Raw genomic sequence first — 26,196 nt, 5'->3', positions numbered from 1 at the left:
TTCTTAAATGGTTCATCCTTTCTGTCCTCTCAGTCAAAAATAACCCTCCTCCACACACACACCCATACCCCAAATAGTTATGTTCCCATCTCTCCAATTTTTTCAGCTTTCTTTTATGTATGGTCTTCTCTTGTTGCAAAGTAAACTTCTTGAGGACAGGGACTGTCTTTGTGCTTGTACCACTAAATACTTATCGAATTCTCCTTGACTTGCCTCACCTTGAAAAACAGGTTCAAACCCCACCTCCCTCAACCTGATTTAATTACATTCCATCACAATCAGTTTTAAGTCCCCTCAATACTTGCAAATTCAGCATTACCAGGGTATGTATTGGCACTTGCTGTATATAGTTTTGTAAAGAGTCAATTGGTTTCATGTATGTGCTATTTCTTTCTCTGTTTCTCTAGTGTTTAGCATAGTATTGAGGACATACATGCAGGCCTGAGAAACTTTTTGATTAATATTGATTTTCTAAAAATAGGGGCACTACCTTCTGATGAGATAAGAGATAAGACCTACTGAACCTGTGATTTAATTGATTTAGGGAATTCCCTGATGAGGACATTCAACTAATATAGGAGAATATCTTCTCTAAAACTTAAGAGTCTTTAAAAATAATATTTTATTTCCCCCCAATTATATGGGGGGAATATAATTTTTTAAAAAGTTTTAAGTTCCAAATTCTATTTCCTCCTTCTCCTCTCTCTTCCTCAAGATGGTAAGCATTCTGATATAGGTTATATGTGAAATGAAAACATTTCCATACTAAGTCATTTTTTGCAAGAAGACTTGACAAAAAAAGATTTACTTTCTAAGTCTTAAAAGAAGATGCCTAAAATAGTAAGAAATCTGGTGACTAGCTTAGAGTTATCCAGCCAGTTTGAATCCAAAACAGGACTCAAACCCAAGTTTTCTGTCTTTTTAGCCCAGAGCTTAGTAAATGAATTTGAAGATCTCTGACTTGTGCTACTTTAAAATGCATGGCCTTTAAATTAAGGGAATCAGAATAGGGACAGACTACTCATGGTAATAATCAAACAAAGTCACTGGAAAGAATTTGGAAAACAGATGGGTTCTAAGAATCCACTGTGAGTAATAATGATGGTTGACAACTATTGCCATCAACCACCAATCTTAAGGTCTAACCAAGTTGACTTGAAGGGCCAGGGACAGCACTGTTGCCCCACCTTCTCTATCACCATAAAAGGTGAGGTTCAGTGTCTAGGACAACATACAATGATGGAAGCACAAGTGGATATTCTAGTTCAAGCAGCTCTGTGAATAAAATATTGAACCAGGAAGTTAGCTTTAGGTCTGAGAGACCTTTTTATAGAAACTCAACAAACACAGGCAAATTTACCAGGAATCATTTAGAAGACAATCCCTGCACCCTCACCCCCCGCCAAAAAACAAAAAACAAAATTGTCCTTCCTGATAGAGTCTCATCCCCTTCCATCATAAGTTCACTTATAATACAAGTTATAAGACACTAAATATAAATATATAATATATAAGTATGAGAGATCCACAGTGTTCTGAGATACTAAGCTAGAGAAATCATTTAGAATCATAGAAAGGTCACTGAGTTCAACTTTTTGCCCAGGGCTGGAATCATAGCAGGGAAGCAGATGACATAAGGTATTGGTACTCAGTGAAAACCTTGTGTAGTAAAAAAAAATTTTGGTACTTACATTGAGTCCTTCCTGGGCAGTGAGGATGGAGTGATCCATAAAATATAACCTTGAAAAATCACTTTGGCAGTAATAGATCTTACCCTCTCCTGCCCAATAACTGATTTCTCTACTCCTTCAAATAATCCACTTTACAAAGATCTCATCTTGATCTGAACTTAGCATCAAGAAGACACTAGGTGTGCTTACAGTTGCTGTGTAACTACCTCCCAGATGTCAGATCTTTGCACTACAAGTCACCTCATTTCTTACAGCCTTAATATCAGGCTAACTGCTATGTTTTGTTTGGTTCATATCCTAGATTTAGAGCTGGAAAGGACATAAAGTCATCAAATCCAGTCTCCTCACTTTACATCTGGGAAAACATAGACTCAGAGAGTTTAACTGATTTTGTCTAAATCAAATAGTTAAGTGTCTAAATCCACATTCATAGCACATTTTAAAAACCTCAGCTTCAATTCATCTTCCAAGAATCTCTTCTCTTTTCCTTGTGGCCATCTCTCTTTAGGTAGTCATATGACAGCCCTCATTCCTTTTCTTTCCTCTGCCTAGAATGCTCTTTCCACTCACTAAACACAACACCAATTTTAAAAGTAAATACTTAGGTCATCATGTTCTTCTTCCCCAAGGTCTTTCACCTTTTGTGGTACACAGCTAGACAGGATGGAGGGAGACTCACCAAAATGGGTTTGGGTAGGTTGTCGTTTTCACAAATTTCTGATAGTGAAACCCCAAAGAGCTGCCCAGGTATTGGGGATGTTGGAGACAATGACGTGTTGTCCAGATGCGTGCTGGATCCTCGCCAAAAAGCCCAATTGATAATAGATCGCCGCCTTTTAAATATTTTCTGTCCAGACACTAAGCAAAAACATGGGAAGCAAGATAAACCATTTTGCTAAGATTCTATTGGCATTCTACTTGGTTGCTATGGCATGGGCAGAAAAACAACAACAAACAGCAACAAACTCCAACATGCTATAATGTCAACAGGTATTTTTTAAAGATAGCAACTGAATCTCTAGAATTCCCATGCAACTGAAATTAGAATTTCAGGAAAATTTAAAATAAGCCATCTTGGATTTTGGAAAAAAAAATTTTTTTTGGATTTAAAAGACATATATATATATATATTTTAAATGTATGCTATTTGTCCAATGACATCTAAAGAAAGTTTTCAACATTCATTTACATTTTTTTTATTAAACTAAATACAAAATAACAAAAATAGAAAAAGAAAGACAGAAAAAGAAAACAAAAATAAAACAATGTCATATATTTAGCAGAATGAAAGGGAGAATACGTTTCCTTTTCAAGAAAGCATATATGCTATAAGAAAAAATATTTTTATGTCTGCCCATATTTTCTTTGATTCCTTGTAGGTTATTCTTTTGTTCTCTGCTATGCATTTTTTTCCTTTATTCTTTTCTTCCCTTTTCATCCCCTCCCCCAAGAAACTTATAGTTAAGCATAGATATATCTATATATCTATACATACATAACCTACATGTATATATACACATATATAAATATGAATGTAAAGCAGTATTAATATGACTGACATATGTAGATCTGTCAACATTCATTTTTGTAAGATTTTGAGTTCCATATTTTTTCCCTCTATCTCTTCCTTATCTCCCCCTTCCCAGAATAGCAAGCAATTTGATATAAGTTATACATGTTCAATCATTTTTAATATATTTCCATGAGTCATATTGAGAATATGAGAAATTAAAAAAAACAAAAACAAACTAAAAATGGTATATTTTGATCCATTTTCAATCTCCATAATTGTTTCTCTAGATGTTGATGGAATTTTCCATTCAAAGTCTATTGGAGTCTTTCATAATTGATCATCACACAATTTTACTGCTACTCCGTACAATGTTTTCCTGGTTTTGCTCACTTCACTCAGCATCACTTCATGTAAGTCTTTCTAGGCTAAAATTTGCCATCTTATAATTTATTCTAACAGAATGTCAAGATTTCTTCACACCCATTTTGGGGTCTTTTATCAGCTGTACAGAGTTAAGAAGGAAATATATATTCTAGTATGTCTCCTTAAGAGTCCTGCCATTGAATTTCCAAAGACAAAAGAGAGGGAAGGGAAAGAAAGTTTCTTTACATGAGTGAAATAATTTGTAAAAAGGTTTTCTAGTCCAATAAACATTTCCCCTTACTGCAGATGAAAATGGGCATAGAAAAAGAGTCTAAAACTTTGCCCAGTGATTTAAGGAAAGCAATAGTAAAAAACAGGGAAGGAGAGGGGAAGTTTTAAAATTATATTTCAATGTGATATCCAAAATAAATCTTCCTTCTTGTCTCTGATCTTTTCCACTGTGGTAATAAACTCAGAATAAGAAAGGCTCAAGTTATAGGGTGTGTTAGAAAATGTGATTCCTTCTTTCCCTACCAAATCTCAGTATAAGAGTAGCTTTTCCTTTAAATAGGAAATTTTCTTTTCTTCTTTCTTTCTTTCTTTCTTTCTTTCTTTCTTTCTTTCTTTCTTTCTTTCTTTCTTTCTTTCTTTCTTTCTTTCTTTCTTTCTTTTTTTAATAAAAAGCTTTTCATTTATTTATTTAATTTATTAAAGCTTTTTATTTATAAAACATAGCATGGATAATTTTTCAACACTGACCCTTGAAAAACCTTATGTTGCAAATTTTCCCCTCTTTCCCCCCACTCCCTTCCTCTAGATAGAAGGTGGTCCAATACATGTTAAATATGTTAAAATATATGTTAAATCCAATATATGTATACACTTTTATACAGTTATCTTGCTGCACAAGAAAAAAATCAGATCAAAAAGAAAAAAAAAAATCTAAGAAAACAAAGTGCAAGCAAACAGCAACAGAAAAAGTGAGAATGCTATGTTGTGATCCATACTCAGTTTTCACAGTCCTCTCTCTGGGTGTAGATGGCCCTTTTCATCATAAAATCACTGGAACTGGTCTGAATCATCTCATTGTTGGAAAGAGCCATGTCCATCGCAACTGATCGTCGTATAATTTTGCTGTTGTTGTGGACAGTGATCTCCTGGTTCTACTCACTTCATGTAAGTCTCTTCAGACTTCTCTAAAATCATCCTGCTGATTGTTTCTTATAGAACAGTAATATTCCATACCATTCATATGTCATAATTTATTTAGCCATTCTCCAACTGATGGGCATCCACTCAGTTTCCAGTTTCTTGCCACTACAAAGAGAGCTGCCACAAACATTTTTGCATATGTGGGTCCCTTTCCTTAAATAGGAGCTTTTAAAAGGCATTCTGCATGCTTACATGTGATTTTATTACAATTCATAGTTTTAAAATAATAAACATTAATAGTTATTGCAGTCCAATTTTCAATGAAACTGATAATCTATAAAGATGAAAGCAGAAGCAAGTATGGTAGCACAGTAATATTTGCCTTTAGATTTGATCTGTTTAATCACAGAATCACAGATTTAGAACTGGAAAGGTCCTTTCCTAAAGGTCATGAGTTTACATGTGGAGAAACTGACAGTATAAGGGACTTTGCCAGAATCCTACAGCTACTAGGTATCTAAGGCAGGATTGAGGGATTTATCCATTATACTGTACTGCCACTATTGTTGTCATTCATAATGGACAATCTCTTTGGATCTTGCAAAATAACTATTTTATTATCATTTCACATTTTTCAGATGGAAGCTGAGATTCAGAATTCACTTGATTTGCCCAGGTCACATATACTAAGTGGAAAGATTAAGATTTTTTAAATTTAAGATTCTGCTTACCACAAGTCCAACTTTCTATCTATGATTTAGATGAAAGCACCAAATTTGTATATAATGTTAGGTGGGAAAGTGGAGATAATAATGCTAGCAGAAAGAATTAGAATGCAGTAAAATTCCAATAGATTGAAAAGACAGGCTAAATCTAATAAGATAAAATTTAGGCATCATATCAAGTCCTATATTTGGGCTCAATCCTCCTCTCCCAAAAAACCTCACCAAGGGTACAACTGCAGAATTAGCAGAGGGCTAGAATTCAGAGCCTCCAGGTCTGGAGATGCTAATTTAAAGGCTAGATGACCTTTGTCAAGGACTTTGTGGATAAAATATATGCTTTGGTTAGTGTTTGGATGAAAAGACCGCAAAGGCCCCATACAATTCCAAGTTATGGAAATTTGCATTATGGTCAACATTTCAAGAGGATGTTATCCAAATATGAAGGGAGGATATTGCTCTAAGTGTGCTTGCTTCTACTGCATGTCAAAATAAAACAAAACAAAATAAAATACAACCAAATCCAGTGGATAAGTAAAATTAAAGGGGTATGTATGTGGGAATCTGTTAACAATTCACCAACAAAATAAAACAAAACCCAAACCAAAACAACCACCCCATAACATAGCTATTCTGTCCAATTCAATAACAGAGTAAGTGTATCATCTTTCCATAGATTCAGGTTTTGTTCATATAAAATCTAATCCCAACATGGCCAAGCTCTTCCATTGGGAATGTCCAGTTTGTAGAGCCTAAGGCAGCCTACACATTTTCAGGCTGAATATTCTGTATTCAGTTTAATAGCTTTCAGGAGGTATGTGGTCATAAGGGAAATGCCAAATACTTTACTTGACTGAAGCTCTTTCTCTCAGGCCCAAAAGTTTCATCCCCTCCCCAACCCCCAAATTGTAAAAGACAGAGAAGGAAACCAAACACATTCTTAAATGCTGGAGGGAATTCTGGCCCATTTCACCATGCCAATCTGTGCAAATGTTTGTTTAAATACATGTCTCTCTCTCTCTCTCTCACACACACACACACATATGCACACACACACACACGCACACATACACTACACACACAGAAATATGTTTAAAGAAAATGCTGAGCTACTCAAGAAATCTTCCCCAGCTTTACCATATCTAGAGTCACTCAGATTTATTCAATTACTGAGCCCCTCCACACCTTTGAGGAGGAATGTTCCACTGATCTATTCTGAACTTCTAAATCCAGCTAGTCAAAGGGTGTAGACAGAGGACAAAGTGGAAATTGAGTCCTGTGCTTCATCATAAATACTTTCAGCCTTAGTTGTGCCTTTTGCTACATGCATCATTCAATTGTGAGTGTTCACATTCCCTCTGGGATTGGGTGGAAAAAATTTTTCATTAAAGTTTTTTTTCCTGTAGCGCTTTTAATGCATAACTTAAACTTTCTGAATATCAACGGCTTATTGGGCAGAAAAATGCTGTTGCCATTAAAAATAAGAGGATGATGTCAATGTAAAACAAACCAATTTCATGAAATGCAAGCTAGCTTTTCCTACAACAAATCCTGGCAAGACTACGTACACTCTGTTCATTTGTGCCTCAATCAGGATGGGGAGTATTTAAAAGTACAATTCTGGGCCCTGGCAAGGGCTCAAGATTGAAGAGCTAGACTTAAGGTGAGCTGGATTCTAATCCAACTGCTATTTGCTGGCTGAAGAACTAACAAATTAAAATTACCATTCCCTCTGGAACCTCAGTTTTCTCACCTGGAGATTGGGGTTATTATTAGCAGTGTCTTGGATACAGTTGGAACTAAATGTTCATTGAATTGAACTGTACTTACAGAATTGTCACAGGCAAAGTGTGAGTGCTATAGAAATGTGATTAATTATTGTAAAATTTATTAGCTACAGAGAATGTTTAAGAATTATGATGCCTCGGCTGAAGGCCGTTAAGTGCATGAGTATATGTTATAGCCTCAGAGACAATGTAAGCCACTTGAAGGTAGTGATTATTTAATTTTTCCATTTGTATCCCCAGGAACTAATTCCTTATTCCTGACATACCGTAAACATTTAATAAATGCTTGCTGGTTGACAAAAAGAGGGGGAAATATTAAAACTGTGTACTCTGTGTTACTGGGTCATGGAAGGTTTTAAACCTTTATTGTGATAATTGTATTATATAAAGAGTGAGATGTTTTGTTATTGTTTTAAGTACATGAATGTACATATTGAAAAATATCTCTTTTTGCAATCTAGGTAGTTATCTTAATTCTAGTGCCTTCTCTGTGTTGTTATTTTCAATTTGTCCTGAACAAAACTTGTTTCTACAAAGCTCATTGTATGTTGTTTCCTCCAATAGATTGTAAGCTCCTTGCTTCTTTTTGTATCCTCAGAACTTACAATAGCTTCTGACACATAGTAAGTATTTAATAAATGTACATTGACTGATTAGTTACCTTCCCAAGCACAAATTTCTGGTTCTAAATATCTGTTTTGGACAGAAATGGAAACTCTGAATTTGTGATGTCAGTTCTGGTCTTTGATAAATCTACTGTTATTGTGATGAGTGGTATGAATGAAAAAAATATATATGGACCAGAAGGAGGAATTATAAAACATGAAGAACTTTCTACAGCATAATTTTTATTTTTTTAAATTTTTTTTTTTAAATAAGAAGCAATGTAAGTCAGGGGACAAAAATATTGAGTTAGATTTTGGATATCTGGGATTGAGATTCTGGCCTTGATGTGTAATGTCATTTCAGTTCTCTAAACTTTGTGTTTCAACATCTGAAAAATGAAGATAATGATATCTCAAAAAGCTGTGGTAGGAAGAATTGCCTACATTTAAAATTATCATGTAAATAGAGTGATTACTATTAATCAACCAATTATTAAATGTCTATTATGTGCCATATATTGTGCTAAATGCTGAGGACACAGAAAGAGGCAAAAGTACCTATTCTCAAGGAACTTGTAACCTAACAGAGATGCCAGCAAATATAGTCAAAACAAGCTATATAAAGGAAAAATAGTTAGTAGAGGAAGGCACAAGAATTGAGATAATTGCCTAGGTTGCAACAAGAAGTATTTTTTAATATAGAGGTGTTTTAAATACAGGCATTGGGAAAGATTTCCTATTTTAAAAAATGAGATTTTATTACTATATTGTTGTATCTGGCCCTTTTTATCACCTACCACAAAGTTTAGTCTTCCTATAAAAGATGAGATATCATTTTTAAGCTGTTTTGTCTGCCCCCTTTTCTATGATTTACTATAGAAGTTTAGTCAAACTTCAGCTAAGACCTGGATCTACTGACACCTGAAGAACTCAGAAAGTTCCACAGCAAATGTGGTGAATCTGACATGTTTTAAGACACACCCTTGGAGATCTGGTTTAGCCTGGCACCTTTCAGACTTAGAGAAAAATCTAAAAATTCACTTTAGTGATGAAACCAGCTTTATGCCTTTAAGGGGATATGATATAGCAGGAAAAAAACAAAAACAAAAACAACCCAAAAACATGGTCTGGCACTCAGAAGACTAAAGTTCCAATGCTGGTTCCCCTACCAAATTGTTTTATGATTGATTAGTTAACGCTCTCTGGATCTCAGCTTCCTCCCTCATAAAATTAGGGTGTATTAGACTAGACCATCTACTATCCATTCTCATTTGGATGCTTAGCATCTTCAGCAATAACCTAATGTCAGGTTAAATCCCTGAACATCAGAAAAAGTTCTACCTCCACCAAAGCTCTCCTAATGTGGCTCAGTTTTCTTGGGGTCTTCAACTCTGCCCGGGCACTGAATCTCAGGAGGCAAGGTGGTGGGGGTGAGCTGTCTGGCTCTGTGCACATAAATAAAGATTCTCCATCCTGAGATATAATTGGTGACTGGATTGTTCTGTGGGCCAAAATTATGAAGCCTACCTGAAATATTTTTATTTGGCCTGCAAGTAACTGCCTTTAGTACTGACCTTGCTTGTTTCAGTACCATGTTTTATTTGATTAAGAAGGTTTCAATACGCAAAAAAAAAAAAAAAAAAAAGATTGCAATGTAATAACATTGTATATTAAAAGAAGGTCTTCATTCAACCCTGTCATAGCACTTTGATACATACTGATTCACCCAGTCTATTATACTGAGAGATAAAGAATGGCTTCCCTTGGATCACACACACAAGCATTTCTGGCTTTTGACAATTTAAGAAAAAAAGGCTGACAGATTAAACATAATGAAACTATTCAGAGTATCTTGTATACCAAGGGCATCTTCTAAATACTGTTACAATATTTTTCAATACATATTGTTGAAAAACATTCCCAGATTCCTTGATACATGTGGGACTTTTGTCACTACCATAACTGCTGCACACATGTGGGGGTAAAGGGAGACTCTCCAGGACAGAGCAGGTGTGGATTCTGATTGCAGACAAGCATCTACATTCATAGTACTCTGTGATAATTGTCCCTGGTTGCCATTCTTGGTAGCGCCAGGATTCTGTGAAAATTTGGGTTTTTTGTTCGACTGTTTTCAGTACTCTGGTATTTATGATCCCATCTGAGGTTTTCTTGGCAGAGACACTGGAATGGTTTGCTACTTCCTTCTCCAGCTCATTTTACAGATGAGGAAACTGAGGCAAACAGCGTTAAGGATATTCCCAGGGTCACTTTGAACTCAGGTCTTGCTGCCCCCAGACCTGGTTCTCTATCCTTTTCATCACCTAGCTGGCCCCTTCTGTGATTAAATAAACTGAAAAACTGGTATAAATTATCTTGATTAAATGTGAATTTAAATGATCATGTCACCCCCTGCCCCTATTATCATAGTAGTAACATACTTAGCAACACAGGACACCTACAATCTCACAAAGCAAGTCACCCTCGCTATCTTCCTCACAGAGTTGTTATAAGAAAGCAGAGAGCTTTGTATAAATGACCAGTTTGGAAATGTTTTGTGTGACTGACTGGACCTTTATAACCTATATCAAATTCCCTGGGGAGGAAGGAAGTGAAGAAGGGGGAGAATTTGGAATTAAAATTTTTAAAAAATGAATGTTAAAGAATTGTTTTTACATGAAATTGGAAAAAACAAAACATTATTTAAAAAATAGAAAGTAGTTTGAATGAGAGACAATGTTTCTCACCCTTGTGAGTTCCAACTAGAGTACTGGTTGTAGACATAGGAAGAAGGGGACAAAAGAACGGGCAGGATTTGGCAGTTGATTGGATGATGAGGATGGGTAAAGAAAATAATTGGCAAAGCATGATTCTAAGGTAGCAAATGTGAGTGCCAGGAGGAAGGTTCCCTTGGAAACAGAAAGGATGATTTCACAATCTGGATTATTCAGTTTAGCAGATTCCTCTGAATTACTAAAATAATAATTCTTAATTCTGTTAAAATAAACAGACAAAACAATTCTGACTTTTGCAACAAGGTCAAGCCTACTAAATTGACATCATCAATCAGTGAAAAGTTTCCCCCTACTTCCCAACTCCCCAGGCTAGTTCTCCACTCCCTCCACCCACCTCAAATCAATGCTATCATTAGCAGGGTGTGTCAGGTGTGCAGGTAGTTACTACTGGACAGTAAGTAATCATTTCCAGCTAAAACTTCCTTCTCTACTACCACTACCATAAAAGGCAATCTGGAGGCACATTAGATAGACTGGGAAACCTTACTTAGTTCAAATATGACCCTAGGCTACTTGTTTGCCTCAGTTTCCTCATCAATAAAATGCTTCCCAGAGCTGTTGTAAAGATAAGTTAATATTTGCAAAGTACTATATTAAAAGTGCTTTTCCAGGTTCTTCTCCTCCTTCTCTCTCTCCTTCTCCTTTTAATTGGTTGAATCATTCTACTTAAATTTAAGATTCTTGAGGGCAGGTACTGTCTCACTGTGTCTGGAAGCCAGAGAAGCACGCAATCAGAATTTAAGAAATTCTTTTGTATAGATTTAATCAGCTAGCTGAGGGAGTTGACGGGAATGGTGGCTTTAGAGGACAGAAGACCTAAATTTGAGTTTTGCTTCAGAAACTTAAAAATCTTGTGACCCTGGGTAAATAACTTAATCTCTATATGAATCAGCTTCCTCATCTACAAAATAGGAATAATAGCATTAACTTTACAGATTATTTGTGAAGATTGTAAGCAACAAAAATTGGGAAAAGCTTTGCAAATCTTAAAAGTACTACTTGAATATCTACCCTTATCAGTGGAGGCTCATCCTTTCCCTCCGATCAGATAGATTCCTCACTAAACTAATTAAAGGTGTGTTACTTTAACTTTTTTGTGCCTCAAGCACTTCATAAAGGAAATGACGGTAATTCCAAAGATCATCTCCAAGAAAATGAACTACAATGACTTCAGAAAGGATCACAAAATCAACCTCTAATTCTACAGTTCTACCTGCAGAAAAGTGGGGCTACTTCCTGACCAATTTATATTTTACTCCTTTAGCTCTCAGTAAGGAATACTGATTAGAGAGTTGATATTCTGTGTGTCTTTTGAGTAAGATACTGAACCTATCTTGGTCTTGAAGAGATGATGTTGAGTGAGAAGCTTATAATTCAATTCTCTGGGCAATTAATCAATCAATAAATATTTATCAAGAATCTACTATGTGATTGCTAAGCACTAAGACAGAAAGGTAAAGGACTGTCCTTGTCCTCAAGGAGCTCAGTCTTAATAGGGGAAGACAATATACAAAAAGGAAGCTGAAAAGGGAGAGGGGAAGATAGGAAAAACTCTCCTTTAGAGTCCCATACTTAACTTCTATTAATAATTCCTCCTTTACTATTCCTACTGGATCTTGTATTTACTCTGTTCTTTTCTGACTATGGCTTGCTCTGTTCTCTGGAATATTTTTTTAACTTTTGGCTTTACAATCAGGAGCTCATTCTGCCCTATTCTTTTTGGTATCAATAGGAGTAGAGGAAGCATGGGTCAAAAAACTCATTGGGTCCAGGCTCTAATATTGCCAGATGGTCCACCAAAAAATTGTATACCCAGGAAAACCGATGAGGGTTATAAATAAAATTCCTGAGAATTTTCAAGTAATCTCCTCTTCACTTATGTATTCAACCCTGAATGGCTAAAGCTTAGTTTCAAGTTTATTGCTTATCTGCCCAAGTTCAGAAATTATTCTCCATTGGTAGAATGTACATGAAACAAGGATTTTCTGGAGTCTTTTCCCAAATTGGTTTGAACCTTGCCTTTCCCTTCTTTCCCTTAATCCACTGGGGTTGTTAAAGACACTACATAGATACCTCTCCCACACCCTCCTATTTTACCACCACCATGAGGAAATAGTTAGGAGCTGCTTATCAAGGCTTGTAGGTAGACTTTTGAACCTCTATCCTGCAAATATTGCAGACATAATGACTCTGAGAAAGAACATTATTACCAAGAACTGAATAGTTGTAATCAGTTATTTTTTCCCAAGAAAATTCAATCACTGAACTTGAAATTAGGTAAAAACTGTTATTTCATAAACTCTATCATGTTCTGAAAAGTCTTATTCTCTTCATGTATTAGAAATGCATTTGGATATTTAAGCACTAAATTAAGTTATGAATTTATTAAGTTTTTGCCACACATTGAGCACTAAAAATATAACTTTAGTTTAGTTGGAGAGGGAAGATTTAGACATGTGAAAGAAAAAAAAAAACCAAAAAAACATATGTGCTTAGTATAGACGAGGGACCAAATTTTATTATCTTTAATTTTCTTCTGTCTAGATAGCTTATTCTCCTTAAACTTGCCCCTGCATTCCCAACTTCCTCGCTTCTGTAGATGATACATGGCCATTCTTCCAGCCATTTACATTTAGCTCTTATCATTCTGCCTCCATATTATCTTCCCTTTATTAGCTTAGCTTGGCATAATGTAGGGCACATAGTAAATGCTTGATGCTTAATCCTTTCCTCCCTTCTTTTCTTTTCTTTCTTTCCTCCCTTTCTTCCTTCTTTCTTCCCTTTTTCCCTCCCTTCCTTCCTCTCTCCTTTCTTTTCTCCCTTCCTCCTCCTCTTCCACTCCCTCTTTTCCTTCCCTCCCACCCTCCCTCCCTTCCTTCCTTCCTTGCTTCCTTCTCTCCCACTACATAAATTTATGCCCTGACCACTTAGCCTAGAATCATAATCTCATGTGATTGTTGTGAGGCTCAAATATAACAATTTTTGTGAAGTGTTTTGTAAACCTTAAAAATTTATATAAACCTCAGGAATTGTCATAATTAGTGAAGGAATTTGTACACAAACTGGTCAAAGTGAAAAGAGGAGCCTGGTGTCAGAAGGTTTTAGTTAAAACCTTGACTGCTACTGCCTGTGACCGTCAGCAAGTGATTCCTAGGACTCAGTTTACTCATCTGTAAAATGAGGCAATTAATCTGGATAGCTCTTGGCACCCCCTTCCAGAAATCCCCTGGATTTCTGAGCCCACAATTTCTGGGATTCCTTAGCTGAACAGGGTGACCAGAAGAAGCAAAAGCAAGGAGACAGGGAATGAACATCAAAGATTGAGTGCAGTAAGAATTCTATTTGTTTCTTATGCTGTGAAATTGCTAACACTGAGGGGCGGGTGAGGAAGGCACAGTTGTAGCTCACTTAACACACCAGATGTTTCTGGAGTTGTGTACAAATCAAAATGAAAAACTAAGTCATTTAAAAAGCAACAGGAGGTTGATATTTCAAGAAACCCTGAGGTGAAATCTAAGAGGAAGAACTATCATGATATGTATTAACAAACCCTTTGACTTGTTTAGTTTTTAAATCTAGATTTTTGTAAATTGAGTTGTCTTATGCTAGGGCACACCCGTAATGTCACTGCTTTTCCATTAGTGTTCATGTAAAATTAAGACAAAGTACAACATCAATTCGCAGATGATGGTGCCAACCACTTTGGAGGGTAGATGATGATGTCTGGTCCAGTTAGGGGGAATCAGTGTGGAATAGAAAAACATGCTGGATTCAGAATTTAAGAATCCTGACTCTGCTACTCCCCACCTCTGTGAATGAGGAAATGTACCTTAATCTCTATGGGTCTCAATTTCTTTAACTCTAAATGAGGGAGTAGAGCTAGATGACCTTTACGATCCCCTTTTATCTCTTAGTCTTATGTATGACCCCATGACAAAAGGCATAAAGGCCTCATTAATTTTTAAATATACCCTACAACCACGTGAATTTATAATGCCCGGGACATAAATTGAACTAAGATTTCATTAATTATGGCCTGCCTCAGTTAACATACTTGCAGATAATTAGACATATAGAAATATGGAGATTGGACTCATAGGTCTCCTTTCTTCAAAAACATCAAAAGCATCTTCAATGATGCTCAAGCATAACATCAGTCATCAATTTGGCTTGTAAGAACCACTTTGTCCCCATCAAATCTCAAGCTGTAAAGTACTGTACAGCAAAAGAAAAGTCATAGACAGGATTCATTACATTTTCACTTTACCTTACTTCTGTTAGCCCCATGTTGCTCCATATTACCAAACAAAATGCATTCATTCATTCAATTTAATCCAACAAACACAAAATTAAGCAAGGCCTCTCAAGGACTTTTCATTCACCTTTTCACCTTAACTTCTCAGTAATTTTCTTCCTAATCTACAAAATAGGTACAACATTTCTACAATGACTACTTCATAAAAGGGTTGTGATAATAACATGAGGTAATGAACCTAAAATACTTTGTAACCCCTAAAGTGTTACAGGTATTAACTATTATTAATATGCTTTCCTTCCTTCCCTCTCAGGAAGACATGTCATTTCTACTTTCCAAAGTTAATGCCTCCATCTGTGTTTTTATCCTCCCACTTCTTTCAGGACTTCGCTCCCTCTATTATCCTCTTGCTCATCAATCTGTGCTTGTCTCATACAATCTGGTGTGTATGCTTTCAAATATATATATATAAATGTCCCCTAGCCTCAAGGAACAAAAACAACCAGCAAGAAAGCCCTACTATCTCTTTGCTTAACTATCAAACCTAATTGATTCATTTCTCAATACTCATTAATATTTCCTAGCTTCTAATATCTGGCTTCCATTCTCACCCTTGCGCTTAAACTTTCCTTTGAGTATCAGCAACGACCTTATTCAAATCCTGATCTTTTCTTTGACCTCATTCCACGTGACCGTTATAGAATATGGCATTACTATGGGCACCATCTTTCTGACAGAAACAAGCAAGGGTGGAGAGGCTGTGGGAGGATGGGGACACTCATGTACTGCCAGTAGAGCTATGAATAGGTCCAATCATTCTGGATAGTTTGGAATTTTGTGAAACAAACACACAAACAAAAAAGTGACTAAACTATTCATCTTTTTTAACCCAGAAATTCCATCGTCAGTCATACACCATGAGAATGCCAAAGATCAAAGATCTCATAAACACCAAAATATTCATAGCAACATTTTCTGAGGTAGCAAAGAACAGGAAACAACATGGATATGCACTGATTTGAGAAATGGTAGACAAATCATGATATACTAATCTAATGGAATATTAATATCACAAGAATTAGTGGATAAGAGGAATTAAAACTATGGGAACACTTATGTACATGTTGTTTTCCCAGTAGAATATATACTTCTTAAGGGGCAGAAATTCTGTATACCTAGAGTCTAGCAAAGTGTGGGGTACATATTGATTGGTTGAACAGAAGTAGAAAAACAAATTACATACAATCCTACATGTAGAGGTTTACTTTGTTTAAATGTTTTCCCCCATTAGAAGGGAAGGTTCCCTGAAATATGGACAGGGAAGGGGTATATCTGGAAATAAGTATGTGGTAAAAAATAAAAGCCTACCAAAAAAGTTAAAAATAAATCAAAAGAAAATATACCGACGAGTAGGTACACAGTTTTTACTCAGAGCCTTCCAGTAAGGGAACCCATTTCCTCCAGAGGCAGGCAGAATAGACAACATATAGACTTAAGTATATACATATGAACTAAAAGGTAACTTTCTTTTTAGGGAAGAGACAGAAATTACTAGCAGGATCCAGAAAGGTCTTGCATAGGCAGTAACACATAATATCAACTTTCAAACAAGACAAAACACTAAGGTGAAAAAGCTAATTTTCAAACTGAACAGATGAAAATAATTTTCAATTATGTTTTTTTAAATTGCTTTATGACATTCTGAAATCCATTTTCTCCTGTTTTTACATACAATTTAATTTTTGGAACCAGTGTAATTCAATTCAATAAACAGTTATGGAAAACAAAGTAGGAGCATGTACATATTACATTCATTAGGTGCTGACTCTGTAGTACCAAGGACTATACAAAGCTCAGTTATTAGGTGGGTCTTGGCCTCAAGGCACTTAAAATGCACAGGGGCAGGGGGTAACAACAAAGAGAAACATACTGCTCCATACTACCTAACTTCACTGAGTATGTATTATGTTCTCTTAGCCAAAAATTGAGACTCAAAGTTTTCCTTTTTTTAAAGTTCTATTAAAACATTCCTACTTTTCTTGAAACTCAAAATATACAGAAAATTTGATGCTGTAACTTTGTGTTAGATGTGTGTGGTTTGTGTTGGGAAGGGAAAATGGGAGAAGATACCAAGATGGTTAGGATATGGTCCTCAAAATGCTTCCAAATTTACTAAGGATTTAAACTCAAAACTCAAATTAATGGTAAGATAATTACCAATTTCATTATGTTGTGCTTTTTTATTTTTTATTTTTTAATTCCAAAGTTTTAAGGGAGAAAGCAGCCTAGGAAGTAGAAAGATTCCAGGATTTGTTGTTAGGACACCTGAGTTTAAAAAAAAACAAACAAAAAACTCAACCCTGTCACCTGTTAATTATGCAACTCTGGACAAGTCAATCTCTGAATCCTTATTTCCACTCGTAAAATAATCAGACAAGTTTACTGATCTTTAAGGTCTCCTTCAGCTCTACTTTCTTTTACATTGCTTTTTATGATTGTAAGGTGGAAGAATGTCCAGTCTTGAACATGACATTGTGATAAAAATAGCTATATGTTTCAGAAGTAACTCACATGTTTCAGAAAGCCAGGCAGAGATTTATCATTCTGCTTTTATGTAGCTTTATTTCCTCCTATTTTTCATAAATATCAGCCACCAAGCAGACAGAGTACCTTACCCTTTTGACACACATATTCCCCATGGCCTAATTGCCATGATTTATCCTTTAGGTGACAATAATAATAATAATACTAACATTGACAAAATGTTAAGGTTTACCATGTGCTTTACAAATATCATCTCATTTGATCCTCATAATCTAAACTTGTGACATATGTGCTATTATTATTTCCATTTAACAGATGAGGAAACTGAGCTAAAGAGAAGTTAAGTGACTTGCCCAATATTACACAACTAGTAAGTGTCTGAGGCAGGATTTGAACTCATATTTCCTTGACTCCAAGTACTGTATTCTTTTTTTTTTCCCCCCTGAGGCTGGGGTTAAGTGACTTGCCCAGGGTCACACAGCTAGGAAGTGTTAAGTGTCTGAGATCAGATTTGAACTCGGGTCCTCCTGACTTCAGGGTTGGTGCTCTATCCACTGTGCCACCTAGCTGCCCCACTGTATTCTTTAAAGACTGTTACAGTTGTGTGTATAATGAAAGCAGGGGAACGTTTGCAAAGAAAGGGACTGAGGAAGCAATGAAAGTGTCACCTGGTTTCAATCTTTCTAGTGAGCAGAGACTTAAAGGAAAAAGGAAAGTATAGAACACAAATAATGAGAAATGTTTTCTATCTATCCACTGATATTTCCTGCTAACTTAATCTAACCCTTTCTGGAAATCTTATCTTTTCTCGGTTAAGTGTAAAGAGAGAAATCTGAGAGAACAAGCTTCTCATCTGGGTAGGATTTGTTCCCCCTCCTCCCTTGCCTGAAGTAAGTCACTCTGTATAATAGCAGTTTTCAGCTTTGCGTCCTTGATGCTGAATGCAGCCTCTGTGAAGGGAAGCCACTCACCAGTCAGGGGCTGGCACTCGGCCAGGCGGCTGGGCTTCAATATGAACTGGCATTGCATCTCCCGGGGCAGCTGTTCCATGAGGAAGGATTCCTGGAGGTCTAAAGGAGACGGGGAGCTCTTTGATCCCAGCATCAGGAATGAAGTGTCTCGAAGGTGGCTCATTTTAATTCCATAAGGATACTCATGACCTGGAAGAGAAAGATCCAAGTAACAGACTTGGAAGAGCTTCATCACAGAATTATACCATAACTACCTTATTGTGAAAATGTACCCAATGGCGTGGGATAGCTGTTAATTTGTGTCTGGGTGCTGATAGTTTTTCAGTCATGTTTTTGTGATCTGACACTTAGGGTTCTCCTGCCAAAGATATTGGAATGATTTCTCTAGCTCATTCTACAGATGAGGATACTGAGGTAAATAGGAATAAGTGACTTGTGCAGGGACCTTTTAAGTGTCTGAGGCCAGATCTTCCTGGCTACAGGCCTGGTGCTCTATCCACTAAACTTCATAATCTGGATACCTTACATTAAAAAGTCTATATATTCTGTTGGGCAGTAATCATCAGAGGAACATTCTATGATACAAACTAAATGCTCTATTCTCAGAATAACAAAGAACATATTTTTTCTTGTTGTCTTCCTTTGAGGTAGACAGAATCATAAAACTTTAAAATTTTATAAAGCTTTAAGGTCTTGTGCCTACTTCTCAGTGCATCTCTCTTACTCTTTCCTTACAAAATGGAAGAAAAGAGAAACAAGGAAGGATATTATAGGAAACTAATTCTAATGCCACTATAATCAAAAACTGCAAGCTCTACATTCCTTTGATTGAATGATTCAACCATTCATCTATCCATTTGTCCATTATTCATTAAGTGTCTGTTGGGCACAAAACCCTCTGCTAGTCATCAGGAAAGAAGTAATATTATAAGACATAATCTCCGATCTTAGGAAGGCTACACTTTATTGGGGAATAAAAGGCAGGAACTATAATACCAAATGTTATCTGATGAGTACATTATGGAGGTACAGAACAAAATGCTCCACAAGGTACTGAGAGGGAAGATTGTTACCAACAAAGAGAAATGACAAGATTTCATGTAACTTCTTTTTCAAAGGATGGGTATCTAGCTGGCACAGTAGATAGAGAACTGACCACGAGGCAAGAAAACTCATTATCCTGAGTTCAAATCGGGCCTTAGCATTTATTAATCGTGCGATCCTGACAAGTCACTTAATCCTGTTTGCCATAGTTTTTTCATCTGTAAAAAGAAGCTGCAGATAATGGCAATCATTTCAGTATCCTGACCAAGAAAACCTAATTGGGATCACAAAAAGTCAGATGTGATTGAACAACACCAAACAACAAGCAAACACAATATATAGTCATCAATTGGGAAATGGTTAAACATGTTGTGACTTTTGAACGTAATGGGATATTATTGAGCTGTAAAAAAAAAGAAAAAAAAAAGAATTATTTATTCAGTGATACGTGGAATGACTTATTTGAACTGATTCAAAGTGAAATAAACACAACTAGCAAATCAACATATATAAGGAAAAAAGCAATGAAGAAAACAGCAATACATCAATCAAAACTGAATGCTATGAATTTATAATATCTAAGCTTAACTCCCCAAAAATATCCTTCTTTGACTACTTCGTAGAATTGTGAGTGGGGGGAGTATAGATATGGAACAGTGAATATTATGGCAGAATTTTTTTTAATGGGTAGGTTATTTTAATTTACCACTTTCTATTCTTTTGCAAAGTAGTTGATTTAAAAACAAAGGGCATCAAAACAAATCAGAAAAAATAAAGGACGGTTAGCAGGTGAAGAGGAGGAAGAAAACTATTTTAGGCAGAAGTAGAAAAGCACAAGGAATATTGGGAAAATGGAGTAATCCATTGGGCCCAGAGAATGGAGACAACAGGGGATTGAGGTGGACATTCACATATTGGATGGGATACTGGACAGTTAATCAACAGCATTTGTTGGGAACAGCTCTGTCCACTCTCAGTCTTCTCTTCTGCCATTGTCCTCTGTTAGGAGTTGCAATGACAATGATGTCACCAAGAGGGGATGGCAGCAACTGTATGAATCAGTGAGCAGCATAGACCATTCACAGACTGGACAACCCAACTCCTGGGGTATAAGAATTGAGTCTATGTTGGTGGGTCAGTTCCTCATGGGCTGAGAGCAATAGTTTTCATTCCATCTATCTTCAAAGACCTTTGTGTTCCAAATTGTGCTGTTACGCACATATTTTAAGGGAATAGCAAAGGTGCCCTTCAATCACCTCCTATTTTGTCTCACTTAATGTCAGCAACCCGTGCTGTGCGTTCCATGTTCCTCTGGCAGAGATCCCAACACACTGCTGAAGCTCTAGCCCATAATAAATTATTCCAGCAACTTCAAAGTTTTCAGCCAAAAGGGAGAAGTGGGGGAGAGACACCAAATGAAAGAAATGTGTGTGAAGGACATATGGCTAATCAAGAGTTCAGGGTTGAAAACCCTCAGGACACAGAAAAGGTGGTATTGATGTGTAGTGACAATCATGGTCTGCACGTTATCCTTTAAGCACCCATAATGTCACTGATGCTGTTAAAAGCCTAAAGGCTGCTACCTACAAAAATTTCCCACAGAGATGTCAGAGGAACCAACTTGAAGAACTGAGGACAAATGAGCTAGGGCCCACAGCTCCTCTGAAGATGGGCATCTTCAGTTAGTCTCTGGAAATATCAATAGCTGCACAGGGACTAAATTAAATGTAATAAAGTTAAGAATTTGTTATGACCCAAGGATCTCTTATAATACTTTGTTTATTTTGCTCTAATATAGTTAACATCAAATGCTGCGCATACTATGGAAATCTGTGCATAATCATGACTTCATCATTATAGGCAACTCCTAATATGTAAACTACCTATGCTAATGAAGATGGGCAACCAATAATCCTAGACTTAGGAAGCTGCCTAAGGGAAAGAAGATGTTAAGATTTGCCCATGATCACCAGAACTGCTATATTTCAGAGGCTAGATTTGAATGCACTTCTTTTGAACTCCCTTTTTACCACTTTGTGTTCTTATACATTTTATTGCTTACTGAATATTGTCACTGAATTTGAGAGTTGGAAAGGACTTCAGCAGTCACCTAATCCAAACATGCACAAAAGAACCCCCAAATGTAACATAAAAGAACAAGTGATTATCTGGCTGCTGCTAAAAAATCTTCAAGGTTGGGGGTGGGAAACCCTGTTATCTCTAGAGGCAGCCCATTCCACTGAATTAATTGTAAACTGCATGAAGAAAGAAGTGCATGTTATCTAAACTGTGCATCTTTTCTAGTACAATGCTTTCTCCTGCCATTTGCAGTTAATAAATGTGGACTGTTGTCATAAGTCTATAGGATGTCTGACTCCCAACTAAAATGATCTAAGAACATGATCAGAAACTTGAGTACAATTTGTATTGTAAGTAGCAAAGGAAGGAGCTGAATAGGTCGCCATATTTTCTCCTTTGTTGACATTTGGCTTCTTTTCTTTATTAAAGCAAACATTTTAGGAGAGCCAAGCATGGAACAAGAGTGGGAAGTAAGAGACAGATCACCTGAATGCTGAAGTGACCCATCAAAAAAATGAAAGGACTCAAGGAAAGTATTCTGAGTACTGGATGTATTCTTTTAACCCAATATTTTAAATTTTTTATATCTACTAGTTTATATCATCTTTCTCTCTTTCTGATATCCCACACAGTAAGTCAGTACCTATTACCAAAAATAAAGAGGTAGAAGAAACAGTTCAGCAGAACTAACCACGGCATTGAGACTGACAATATGGGGCTATGAAATTGTAATTCAGAGGTGGTATGACAGTTGCTGATACTTATACAGTTTACAAAGATTTTGTGTGCATAAATCTTTCCATCTCTCCCTCCCTCCCTCCTTCCTTCTCTCCTTCCCTCTCTCTGTATCTCTCTTTCTCTCTCCACACACACAGACATATATGTATATATGTGTGTATAGACAGATATACAGCTAGATGCATTAGATAGATTGCCAGACCTGAAGACAGGAAAACTCATCTTCCTGAGTTCAAATCTGGTCTTAGACATTTCCTAGCTGTGTAACCCTGGCAAGTCATTTAACCCTGTTTGCCTCAGTTTCCTTATTTGGAAAAGAAGCTGAACAAGGAAAAGGCAATCTATTTCAGTATCTTTTCCAAGACAATCCTAAATGGAGTTACAAGGTGTTGGATATGACTGATACAACTGAACAATGCAGCTACCACCACCACAACATACAAATGTGAATGTATGATCCCATCTTATTCTCACAAAAATCAATGAAAGAAGTAGAATTAAAGTGTTCTTAATTGACATTTTTATGGAGATTCGGGCCTTGATTATATAGCTTGTCTGAATCAAAAGTCAATGTTCTTTCTTTCCAGAAGACCACAGATGCCTCTTTGAAGGAAGAATCCAAGAAATACTTTACTTTAGGTAAAGAGCAGGAACATTGAAACTTAAAGGGTAAATAAAGGGTAAAATTTGGGCAAGCAGAACAAGATAGACCCATTTTGCATCTAAAAGTTGCTAATGACATAAGACAGTATACATAATAGCATTCCATAGTTGCCTAGTTAAAGGAAGCTAAAAATCATTCTGAATGGAACAATGCATCTCTCAAGAAATTATTGTGAAAATTGTACTATTTAAATGTACTTCTCTTCTAATTCCCCAATCCTAAAGATCTTTAAACATTGATGATTCTTTAATGTAGCTTTTCAAGAAATATTTGTCAAGTGAGACAGACATTTATTCTTTCTCACATGACACAGAAATTTGTAAGACTTTCTAAGTCAATGTGATTGTGTGTACATATGTCTGTCCTACAGAGAGAGGATCTCCTGCCAATTGCAAATGCTCCAGGGATTGGGATGCCTGGAAATAACATGTTTTGAGATCACTGATGAGAGAATTTCTGAAAGAAGTCCCTAAATTGGACACAGGAAAATATGTCTGGCTCTGAAGCCCTTTTGAATTTCAGTCAACTTTAAAGTGAATAGCCCGGTGGCAATCACCGCCTTGGAGATTTATCTAAGAGATTTTGATTTCCTGGTCCAAGCCTCCTGGGAATAACAGACCCCACAATCTAATGATTTTAGTTATGACCACCTCTCTAAGAAATGCAGGCAAAGAGATGATTTAACACTGTGCTTTGGAGAGCAGAAGAATATTGTGAAGAGTCCAAAGGTAAGATGTTTATTAATTATTTGTAGATGGACTGTTTGCTAAGTCTAGATAATGAGTTATTCTCTCAAAGCAGAGTCAGTCTGGAGATAGAGGCAAAAATTCAAGAATTATGCTTAAAATAATAAGCAATTTTTAGATGGTGAGATAATCTGAGATGATGAGTTGTTCTGAGAAAATCATAGATCTCTGAAGACATTTCATCTAAATTTTAGTAGTTATTTAATCTCTTATCTGAGAACAGTCAATGACAGAGAAGCCTCACTTCTAAAAATATCCCATTACATGTTTGGACACCTCTAATTACTAAAATGTTTTTCCTTATATTGAAATAAAACATACTTCTCAGAAACTTCTTTCTGACTTTCAGTGCTTCTGCTTTCTCCCATGTGATTCCAAGGAAAACCAAATTTAACATGACTTCCACATGGTGGACTTCATATACATCAAGACAGCATTCATAACCTGTGCCATCCCCATCCCTCCACCTTCTAGAAGTATTTCTAGTTCTTCCTCATCTGCCACATATGGTGTATTCTCCAGTCCCTATTCACTACTCCCTTACCATCCTTGGTTGATTTTCTCTGGGCCCATTGCATATTGTCAAGAAATTGTGTTCTAGACATGGTCTGACAAGTGCCAAATACAATGGAAATCTAAACATCCAAGAAACAAGAAAACTAGTAGGTAAATAAAGATGTGGCTTTTGGTTTCCCCTCAGCCTTTTTGTTGTTATTATTTACATTGTCTCTTGATACTATAAAAATCTTTCTGAAAAGTAAATATTTAATTTAGTTTAAGAAGCATAAAACAAAGGAGAGAAGGACCAAAGGTAACGAGATCAATAGCACTGTGTACCTATATTTAAAATAACTTAAAAAAAAAACAAAACCCTCCTCCCTGCTTATATCTTCCCAGAAACTTACCAATGAGTGGATATGGAGCTTCTTCTCTCCCAGAATTTACCCACAGTTGGTAGTCTTTTGCAAAACCCTATGAAATGAAACAGAGACACCTCTCAAATGTTAAAAACAGTTTTCTTTTTGGGTTTAGAGATTTTCAATTTTATGATTGCCAGATAGGATCTTTTACTACCTGTTTTGGGGTATGGCATGCTATAACTGGTAGTAGTCTGAGATAGGACTGACTCACCCTGGAGCTTTCAGAGATGGTCCAAAGTATTCAGAGGTCTTCTCCCTTTTCTTTCTTTTTATTAATAGTATTTTATTTTTTCCAAATACATGCAAAGGTTGTTTTCAACATTCACCTTTGTAAAACTTTATGTTCCAAATGTTTCTCCCCTTTCTCCCACCTTCTCAAGACAGCAAGCAATCTTATATAGGTTAAACATGTACAATTCTTTCCATATTTATTTCTATATTTAGCATGCTGTGTTAGAAAAATCAGATCAAAACTCTTTAAAAGTCTGGAGAAATAGCAAACAACAAATGGCATCACATATCCTAAGAGAATCAATCTCATACTTGTGATACATTCCACAGACTGTGACAACCCCCTCACTATTTCTTAAGAGTTTAGGGAACTCTCTTTCAGTTCTATTTTTTTCCCCTTAAACTTTTTTTTTATTGCCTTTTTCTTTTATATAACATTTACTTCCCTTTACCCTACTCTGCCCCCATTGAACTATTCCTGGCAATAAAGCAACAAAAAACACATTTAAGCAAAGCCAATGAAGCTAATGACTGCATTTGCTAGCATGTACCACATTCTTTTTTTGTTGTTGTTTGTTTTCTTTTTGTTATTTGTTTACTTACTTTCCCTCTTCCTAACTTTCTGATTATAAAGTAGGGTACCACCAGCCTCTTAGGTATGCAGGTACTACTTCCTGTATTAGGCTATTCCTAGTCACCCCAAATATTAGTCTTCTCCCCCAAATTATTTTATTTATATATTGGGTATATACGTGTGTGTGTGCTTGTTGTTTTCTCCCCGTAGAATATAGACTTCCTGAGGGCAAACTGACCTTGACTTTCTCTAGCATTTAGCCTGGTACAGAATTTGGCACAATACATCTTTATTGAATTGGAAAACAGATCCCATATCACAAGTTTTCAACAAAATGCTTTCCTCACAACAGAGCTTTGAAGTAGGTATAAGGGGAGGATTTTAAGTTTCGTTGCCCCAAACTCATACGCTCTTCACTAGTTGTCAAGTTTTATTCTTTCCACCTTTATAACATCTCTCCAAAGCCCCCTTGTTTTCTCTGATCCTGCCCTGACCCTAGTGCAGGTTCTCATTACCTGGATCTGGCAATGGATGCTGGTCCTTGCCTCAGGATGTACCACATTCTACATCCATAATCTCCCACCCCTGCAGCTGTGGTTCACTGTTTGCTTTCAAACACTGCTCAGTGTAGTTCATTAAAATTCCCCTCTTTTTAAATATTCTTATAACATTGTGTATATCACAAAACATAGACTTTGGCTTGGAGAGACCTTGGAGACCATCTAGAGCAACTCCCTCACTTTGCAGATAAGGGGACTGAGTTTTAGGAAGCTTAAATGGCTTGTCCAGGGTTACAAAGACACTA

General features: G+C 36.3%; 1 protein-coding gene across 1 annotated transcript in view; it reads right to left on the bottom strand.

Annotated features, from left to right (window-relative positions):
• The window catches only part of ARHGAP20 (Rho GTPase activating protein 20), a 157,827-nt gene that overhangs the window by 20,089 nt on the left and 111,542 nt on the right, over positions 1 to 26,196 (bottom strand). Inside the window, exons 8-10 of the mRNA XM_074304311.1 lie at positions 24,572 to 24,638; positions 18,396 to 18,584; positions 2,371 to 2,549 (exon numbers count right to left, since the gene is read on the bottom strand). Of these exons, the coding sequence (XP_074160412.1) occupies positions 2,371 to 2,549; positions 18,396 to 18,584; positions 24,572 to 24,638 (435 nt within the window). The remainder of the gene's footprint in view (positions 1 to 2,370; positions 2,550 to 18,395; positions 18,585 to 24,571; positions 24,639 to 26,196) is intronic.

The sequence above is a fragment of the Sminthopsis crassicaudata genome, chromosome 3 (genome assembly GCF_048593235.1).
Source record: "Sminthopsis crassicaudata isolate SCR6 chromosome 3, ASM4859323v1, whole genome shotgun sequence".
NCBI lineage: Eukaryota > Metazoa > Chordata > Mammalia > Dasyuromorphia > Dasyuridae > Sminthopsis > Sminthopsis crassicaudata.
This window is presented reverse-complemented; position numbering and strand designations above follow the sequence as displayed.